Raw genomic sequence first — 9,261 nt, 5'->3', positions numbered from 1 at the left:
CATTGGAGTCAACAAATCAGGGGAAGAAAAGCTCGCTGCTAATTGGAAAGGACCATACAAAGTTAGTGAGGTCTTAGGAAAAGGGTATTATAAGGTGACCGACCTAAACGGCACCGAGTTACCAAGGTCGTGGCATGCTTGTAACATGAAAAGGTACTATAGTTAAATGCGAACTCTACTCTCTGATGTACTCTTTTTCCAACTTCACGATTTTTTCCCAAAAATCAAAGGGTTTTTTCTAAAGAAGGGTTTTTAACGAGGCATCACAGTAGAGACTAAGGGAGAATGGACTATCAAAAACCCTTAGTAGCAGCGAAAGTACCTTCCCAAATAAATAAAGATCTTTTACAATATCTCTTATAAATTCCTTCTCGTTTGTTTTTCTTTCTACGAAACGCACCGACTTAAGCTCGACAAAACGTGAAAATCCCATGAACCGACCTAGATGGTCGTTAGGATAAAACGACGAGGTACAAGTCGGTGTAAAGAGGTTATAAAAGTTGATCGTGAAAAACTCGGAAACATTCTGACTCATAAGTCGAAGTGAAAAACCGAGCAGCAAAGAAAACGCATCGCAAAAATAACCTAAGTCATAGGAACTCAATAAATCAAAAAATTGAGTATAAGGAATGTCAAAATGAGATCGAAAAACCTAAAGACTGTCCTAAGTCCTTAAAGTTAAAAGGCTCAAAAAGGACAAACAGCCAAGAAAAAGGTTTTCAAAAAGATCAAGGGGATTTTTCAAAAACCAAAATCAGAAAAGCATGCACACAACAAGACAAAGAAAGATAACTTAAACCCTTATCCAAAAAAGGGATATTTTTTTTCAACCTAAACCCTTATCCAAAAAAGGGTATTTCTATAAATATTTTGTTTACGGCCTTAAAAGGCCAAGAAATGTCAGCAGACCACCACAATATAAAAAGAGTTTAAAAAAAGGGGGACCCACAGGCCGGGCCCCCATATAGCCACAATCATTTTTTCAAAGAGGATCACCACCAGATTCAGGGAGAGTAGTCGGAGTGCCATCAGGACCAGGGAGAGAAGTATCCATAGGAGACGGAAAGGAGGTTCCGGGAGCTTTCGAGGAACTCGGGGCATCCTTTGGTCGGGGAGGAGACTCCATTATCCTCTGCCCCTGAGTCTTCAAATCTGACTCGGTGACATATTGGGGAGAGGGAGGAGAGACTATGGCCCCGTCAATGACGACCTTGTCCGGATCCAAAGGTGAGAGATCCAGGTCGGGAGCAAGGACTCCGACCTGTTCCTTAAAGATCCTCCAAGCTTCCTCGGCCCCGTCAGCAATAGAGTCCTCCAACTCAGTATAGTCACTCCGAGCTTTCAGCAAATCTTTCTTCACCACCACGAGGTCCTCAAACAAGCTCGCATAACTCTCCTGCGCCTTCAGCCTCAGGCCCTCCTCCATGTTGCACCGAGCTTGCAACTTCCGCTCACTTTCCTGAAGGCCATCCCTTTCCTCCTTCAATTTGGCGACCTCCTCCTTCAGCGCCCTCTCATGCTCCTGATACATGAGAAGCCTCCCCTCCAACTCTTCAACCCTCGAGGTTGAACCCAGAGAGCTAAGAGGAGTCTTCTCAAACATATCAAGGAACTTTGTGCATACCCCCGCCGCCCTGATACTCTCCTGAGCCAGAATAGTGAGGTGGTTCCGAATAGAAACATCATCCATACCTATGCGGGTATGGGGATAGATGTATTTCCGGACAAATTGAGGTGCATCCACCTTAGCCTCACCTTCAAAAGAAGAGCTAGACTCCAAGGTCTTGCGCTTCTTCTTTTCTGGCTCAGGGGAGGATTGGGGAGGAAGGGACGGCTGAGAAGAGGTTGAAGAAGAAATGACAATAGGTCGGTTCGGGGTCCCCAAATTGTGAGGAAGGGGGGAGGAGAAGGAAGAGGAGCGTTAGTTATCCTGGCGCCACCAACCCTGGCACGGGACCTTGCCTTGGCCTCCTGGACTCTCTGGTAAGACTCCCTGAAATTCTTCTTCGCCATCTCTGTAAAAAACAATCAGTAGCCAAAGAGTCAACAAAACAAGTCGGTAAAAACAAGTCGGAAACAAAGTGGATAAATAAAAGCTACCTAGTTGTGTCTGGACAAAGGTCGGCGACCCCTGGAGAAATTTTTTGGTATCCAGATATGGGGCCTTCCCCCACACTTCTCGGAGGAACCCCACAATGGCAGCCTCCACTTCATCCAGATCATCCAAACCATATTTCTCACAGGGAGAGGCCTCCAGCCAGTACAGAGGAAAGCGAGGGGAAGAACTCTCGTCTAAGAAGAAGGGGTGGTGACCCTCTACAGCTTGAACTTTGAAAAAATAATTTTTGAAGTCATGGAAGGATTCATCAAAAAGGGTGAAGATTCTCCGACCTTGTATAGCTCGGAAAGACACCCATTGTTACTTATTATTTTGCCCACTGAAGGGCTTGGTCATGTGAAAGAGAAAAAAAAATCCTTAGGGACGTCGGAAAGTCTAAAGCATGGCTAATGAACTGGTAGATTTTCAGAAAATCCCAGGAGTTGGGGTGAAGCTGGGTAGGAGCAACTCGGCAGTGGCGTAGAACGGCAACCTCAAAATCAGAAAAGGGGAGAAAAACGCCCAGGCGGGTGATCATACTCTCATACATATAAAAGAAATGAGGGGCTACTTCAGAAGCCCTCCCAAAACAAACCGGGTCTTCCGGACCCGGGACAACCAATTCATACTTCGGCTCATCCTCATCAGAGGTACAAAGTCTATGATGAGTACGGAGGTTGGTGATAAAATCGGTGTCGACCATAGGTTCCTCCCCTAGGACCGTGACGTCAACCCACTGGGCAAGAATTTCTACAGAAGACATTGTTTCCTAAAGGTTGACGAAAACCTACAAAGGGAAAAGAAAAAGATCAAGAACGGGATCCCTAAGGGGGCATGGAATCAAACAGAAACCTACAAACCAACTCCTCTCTCCAAAAAAGTAAAAGCATGCAAACAGAAGCACTGCATAAAAGAGGAGAAAAAACTAACCCTTACCTGAGAAAAAGGTAGAGGAAGATGAAAGCCTTCAAATGAAGAATTCCCCACGAACAGATGAGAAGGAAATTTTGAAAAATCGCAGAAACGAAACAACGAAAGAGAGGAAAAGTATTTATAGACACGTTAGGGGCATAATAGTAAAAACGAAAAAATGTCATTAATGAGCGCACCGTTACCAAGGTAATTAATCTCCACACGAACCTCTAACGGACGCGACGTTTGATTAGACGCGACTGTGAAAATCAAAAGTCATAAAAGTCACGTCGGTTCCGAATAATCACGTCGGTTCCCTCACAAGTCGGCTACGACCCCGAGTAGAATACTCGAACCCAAGTCTTAAAAAGAAATTGGGCTCGAGTAGGGGCACTGTTCATACCCTGGCCCAACACTAAGGCCCAGGTCCAAACGAAAAGACCCAGTCCAAAGGATTGAGCCTCACCCCACACCGACCTTCCCCTAAAGAAGTCGGTTCTCACTACAACTTGCTCTAAAGAAGTCGGGGACGAAGATTAGCTGGTAGATAAACACTCACTCAAATGAGTAACTGCCCCTAAGATCTCTCAACCCACTTCCAGGAGCCATATCCCAACTTTCCTAAGATAAAGGGACGGTTATCCACCTTAAAAGGTGAAACTATTTCAGCGGTGGTTATTGGCTCACCACTATAAATACACTGACACCCCTCAGGTATCTCTAAGTCCCAATACTCTCTAGACCTGCTCACGCCCTTGCTGACTTAGGCATCGGAGTGTCTTTGCAGGTACCACCCCCCTTCACTCGTATTCACAAGTCGGACGGAGGCCCTGAAGACGTGAATCTGCTCGAAGGCTTCCTTCCATAGACGATTGGGCAAACCCAGTGAGTCCAGCCCAATAATCTCCGGTTACCCATCGTATCATATAGATAATGTAAACATAATTTACAATTTTATGTCATATGATATATCTCATTTAGAGTATAAACAAATTAACTAGAGATAAAAAAGATATAAAGTTTAAATAAATAAATCGAATGCAAACGTAATATATGAAGAGGTCCAATTTAGATATATCTCATTTATACTTTAAACAAAAGATGGGAATAATAAATTCTAATACAATATAAATGAAATATGTAAAAATTATTTTATTTACTGTATAAATAAAATATATCTATAATTAATTCATTTATATCGTTTATTCATAAAATATAAAATAATAAATTGTGTCCAAATTATCTATACACGTAATAAATTATTTATTTAAAACAAATCCGCACAATGAGTGACTCGGATTTGAAATTACTGGTAAAATGTATAGAACAGGTCAACAGGATAGCTATTTCTTAGCATGTAACTCTAGAGTTTAGACTTCGTTTTTATATTATATGAAAAAAAAAGTATAGAAGAACAACGTTTTTTTTTTTTGAACAATATAAATAATAAATTAAAAAAAATTAATTTTAATTTTAAAATTTAAATTTTGAATTAATTAAATGTATTCATGCTTAATGGATTTGGATGTAGCTCATTGTTCATAATCTCCATTGTTGCGGAATTGTTTTAGGAGTTATCTTATATTTAAATTAACACTAATCAATTCCTTATTTTCATAGTAAAATTATTAACCCCCTATTATTTCCGAAAATTATTAACCATTCATCCTGCTTTCATCTCTTCATATAACTATTTATATAGTGTATTAATATTATGAAGGCCATGTTTAATGGGAAGTGTGTTTTGTCAATTTTCCAGATGATTTCGCCGTTCACTTAGACGAAAGCAATGCTATAATTGGTAGTTCATCGTTTTTGGATATTGACCAATTTCTTGACTCCGAAAATGGGTTTCTTGTAAACGACACATGCATCATTGTTGCCGAAGTTTATCTCAATGACAATAATGCTTCATTTGATAGTAAGTTAGTAAGTTTCAAGGGATTATGCAAAATGGAGAAAGACTATGTTAAACTACTAGAGAAATCATGTTCAAAGTACCCTTCTCTTGTTGAAAGCCATAGAAAGAGAAAAAGGAGCCAAAGGTTCAATCAACTTTCATTCACAACATTAGGGAAACTCTTGCATTTCCTAAAGACTAAGAAAGTGAAGGACATGAAGAGTGATAATGCTTGTAAGGAGTTACAAGATTTATGGGAAGAAGCTGAGATTAGATTTGATGATTTGAGTTGGTTGGAGCCACATGTTAAATCTGCTTTGAGCTATTTTGAGAATGCAGTCAAGGTGAAAAAGCTTAAGGCTAATGTGGTTGATTTAGAAGAAAAAGCCATGACCCTGAAAGCAAAGGTAATTGCTATAGATGCTGGTCTTAAAACAACAAAGAAAGAATTGGCAAAGGCTGAAGAAGGTTTTGTAGCAAGAGATTTGGATGATCGATTAGGATATGGAATAATACCCTGAACCCTAATTAATTTAAGATTATATATAAATATATTTTTGTATTCTGCTTACTAGCTAGATCTTTATTATTATGTATAATCCGCGGATCTGAACTCCATTTAAGGGCCTGCCGCTGGCCAATGAGTTGCTGCATGCACAAGGCGGAATTCGAACCTTGGACACTTGCTTAAGCGGACGAGTGAGCTGACCACTCGACCAACCCAAATTGATTTACTTGTATGCGTTATGGAAGCATCTATCGGTGTCTAGAAGCTTTATAGAATATAGAAAGAACAGGTTTCCAGATTTAGAATGTCTGTCTACCGCTAGAGAGAATCACAAAGCCGGCTTTTAGTTGACCCGGGAAAAACTGAGCTTTTTCTATTGAAAAATGAGTGGTGAAAAACTGAAAATGCAAATAGAGTTTGAAATTGAATGGAGTAAAATCTAATGTAATTTTAAACTACTACTTAGATCTCATTACTTAGATCACATTACTTAGATCTCATGAGATATAAATATATATTCTTTAACAATAAAGATAAGATAGATTAAGTTTTATTAATTTTTTTTAAGAAAAAAGAAAAAATGTAATTTTTCCTTAAAATAATAAAATTAAATCCTGAATGAGCTGATAATGTTAGTATCAATGACAATTCACACTTTATAAATAAGATTAATAGAAGATTATATTTAAAGATGAGAGAATTACAAATCAATTATTTGGAGGATACAACAGCACTCAATTATCGTTTGAAAAACTTTTGGAAATTGGCATCACAAACATTAGAAAAATGTCCATATTTCAGTAGCGAGGTATAAGCAGTGATTTCAAATTTTTTTTAAATATAACTGCTATGGGATTGGTACAGCAACAGCATTATTGTTTTCAACTTTTCATGATCATGCTTATGACGGCTAACCTAACGCTTCTGTAGTAGAGTATTATTTCAGGTATAGAATATGGTTAGCGACATAAGTCATCAAATCGGACTAAATTAGTGTAACATATCAATTAATTTTGCAACTAAATCAGCCTTAAACTACACGTCTGTTCCCTAATTTGGTGACCTCAGCTATCACAATCAAACCAACTCACTGTGGGGTAGCTATCATTGCGGATTTTCAAATAATAATAGACTATCATTATTTCTCATCATTTATAGGTCACGGAAAATATTCTCTACATTTTACGTATCAATATTTGATAACAAAAAAAATTTAGACAAAATAAACCAAAATTTATTTTATTTAATATTTATTAATTATTAATAAATATAAAAAAAGATAAATTCAGATTTTTTTTCTCTCTAACATTACTGTTTACATATCTATCACATTAAAATATTTGATACATTAATCACTCAATGTTCCAAGATACAATGAATTTATAGCAGGTATGACTATAATCCAACACTCAAGATACCATTCCCACTTTGTGAAGATAGGAATATCGGATTACAAATTCGGAGTAAGACCCAAAGAATCTTGCATTTTTCCAACTATATATACTACATGCATCATCCTGTATAGTTTTGCTTAAATATTCCGCTTTTGATTTTTTATATGGAGAAGAAAATGTAGCAATACAACAATGTGGAGAAGAGAGATGTTTTATATATTTATAGTGTTAGCAGAATACGGACCCTCCTTTTTGAGTTTGAAAAAAAAAAAGTTAAAAATCCTAATCGAATGGTCCGTTTTGATTTAAAAAAGGAAAAAAAAAGAAAACAAAACTAATCGGACGGTCCGATTTGTAATTTTGAAAATAAAAAAATTTTAATGTTGAAATCGAACCGTCCGATTTTCATTTTAACAAATTAAAAAAAATAAAAAATACATATCGGACCCTCTGATTTGGTGTTTATTTTCTTCTTAAAGCAAATCGGACCCTCCGATTTGTAGTTTATTTTTTTTTATCAAACAAATCGGACCATCCGATTTGAATAAAACACCATATAAAAAAAAACACCTAATTTTCCAATAACAATGTATTACACATATATTTAACCAATATAAAAAAAATTAGCCTAAATATTCATATGGGGCACAAGAAAGTTCACTTGTATATTAAATTTAATTACCAAGCAGCAGAGTTTAATTAAGTTTGCGCAACCAATGGTTTTATAAACAGTGCAAATGTCTATGATTTGTTCATTTCATAACTTTGCAATGACCCCATTCTGGCTAGGCTTTGCAGGCATCCCAATCTCCTTATCATCCAAATCACTTGTAGTTGGAGGAACATCCACTGCAGGGGAACAATTGAAAAATCCATGTGGCTGCATCACAAATTGCAGAATCAAATAAATTTTGCCAATGTATACAATATTATTACCAATTCTAATGTTGCGTTTGGTTTTGAGAACAAAATAAGGCATGACACTCAGAACAAGACATAAAGAATAGAGACACAAAAATTAGTGTTTTTGTATTTTGTTGGACGATAAACTAAATATAAAAAAATAAATTATGAAAGTCCAATTTACTTTATTTTTTCATACAAAAACTAAGAAAAATATAATGATAAAAAATATAATTACGAAAAATTGATTGAAATAATGAAAAGAAAAATAAAAAAATAAACAGTCTCTTGTTAGTATTTCTGTGTCTTTCCTATCAACAAGGACACAAATATACTAATTCAGTGTTTGTGGATACAATGTCTGCATTCATATTCATATTGCTAAATATGATTTTGTATCTCTGTGTTCCTGTCTTAGTGTTTCACGCCTATAAACAAACGCAGTCTAATGTTCCAGAATAACTTTGTTCCATAGCATGGTAATTACCATATAACATTCAAGTTTAGATGTTGTAGGAGCAGATAATCTATGTTTTGACTTTTTGAGTGCCAAGTAATCCAGTATGAATCTTAAATTAAATGCCAACAAGAAACAATGGCAAGGAAAATAAGGTAATGTAGAAAGGCGTATACCATAAGCATAAAACCAACGCGTTCTACTGGCATAACAGGCCAGTCTTCTAGACGAGGAATGTGAGTCACTCCAAATACGTACCTGCAAAATTTCAACAAATCATGAGAGGAAAAGAAGTGTACTCATCAGTTTATAACTGCCTCAAGCCAGGGGAATGACTTAAAATGCACCGAGTTAAACTTTGTACTCGATGTATAACGATATAGATTTAACACAAGTTATCGGTGTAACCTTATACTAAAATTTACGCTATTGGATTATCTTGGTTCATAATGCACCATGTTTATCTTGGTAAGTCATGCATTGTCCCCTTATAAGTTTCACTGCATATTCAAGTGTAAGATGGAAAAGACAGGAAAAGTATACTAGACATGTGGATAACATAAAACCCTGTAGTTAAACCACAAATTATCATTGACATCATCTTATACATGCAAATGACTCCATGCAGTAGGATAAGATTTAGAGAACTAACCAAAGAACTATATCAGCTTCCTCCAATGACCTATTTTGCTGAACCCAAGTAACCAAACCCTCTTCGACACGTGGATTTTGATTAGGGAACTCTCCTCCGGGATGCATTTCATTATGTGCATAAGGAGTGACCCAAAGATTGTGCTTCAAGAAAGCCGCTCTTCTCAGAAACTTGGCCTCTGGACGAGCCAAGGGTAAACAATTTGAACCAGGTACTAATTTATAACCTGTTAGCTGTCCAGTGCGGTTCACTGTCCTAGTGTTCCTAACCTGAAGCAGGAAATTTTTGAAACACATTAAGGAAAGTTCTTAAAATAGTGTTTTTAAACAAATGAACGTAGGTAATAAGATTTATATTAGATTTTTGTCCCTGTTTCGATCTATATTTTGATGCTATATAAACAACTAGTAAGAACTTACAACCCAATGACGAGCAGA

General features: G+C 36.9%; 2 protein-coding genes across 2 annotated transcripts in view; one reads left to right on the top strand and one right to left on the bottom strand.

The window, feature by feature from the left end:
* Positions 2,502-5,431, top strand: LOC107640360. The gene is made up of 2 exons (XM_016343885.1): positions 2,502-2,556; positions 4,770-5,431. Exons 1-2 carry the CDS (start codon positions 2,502-2,504, stop codon positions 5,429-5,431), a joined length of 717 nt encoding a protein of 238 aa, XP_016199371.1.
* Positions 6,718-9,261, bottom strand: part of LOC107643313 (copper methylamine oxidase) — a gene marked incomplete in the record, with an annotated part of 6,989 nt that continues 4,445 nt past the window's right edge. The window contains 5 exon segments of the mRNA XM_016346928.2: positions 6,718-6,953; positions 7,445-7,692; positions 8,349-8,430; positions 8,825-9,093; positions 9,244-9,261. Coding sequence (XP_016202414.1) covers positions 7,570-7,692; positions 8,349-8,430; positions 8,825-9,093; positions 9,244-9,261 — 492 coding nt within the window.

Source organism: Arachis ipaensis, chromosome B05 (genome assembly GCF_000816755.2).
Source record: "Arachis ipaensis cultivar K30076 chromosome B05, Araip1.1, whole genome shotgun sequence".
Classification (NCBI taxonomy): Eukaryota; Viridiplantae; Streptophyta; class Magnoliopsida; order Fabales; family Fabaceae; genus Arachis; species Arachis ipaensis.
Note: the sequence above shows the minus strand (reverse complement) of the source record. Positions and strands in the feature narration are given on the sequence as shown.

Bases quoted from the DNA above. Each gene is read 5' to 3' on its own strand.
- LOC107640360 (XM_016343885.1), top strand. From the start codon at position 2,502: ATGGCTAATGAACTGGTAGATTTTCAGAAAATCCCAGGAGTTGGGGTG. The intron at 2,557-4,769 runs GTAGGAGCAACT...TCAATTTTCCAG, and splicing joins AGGAGTTGGGGTGAAGCTGG to ATGATTTCGCCGTTCACTTA.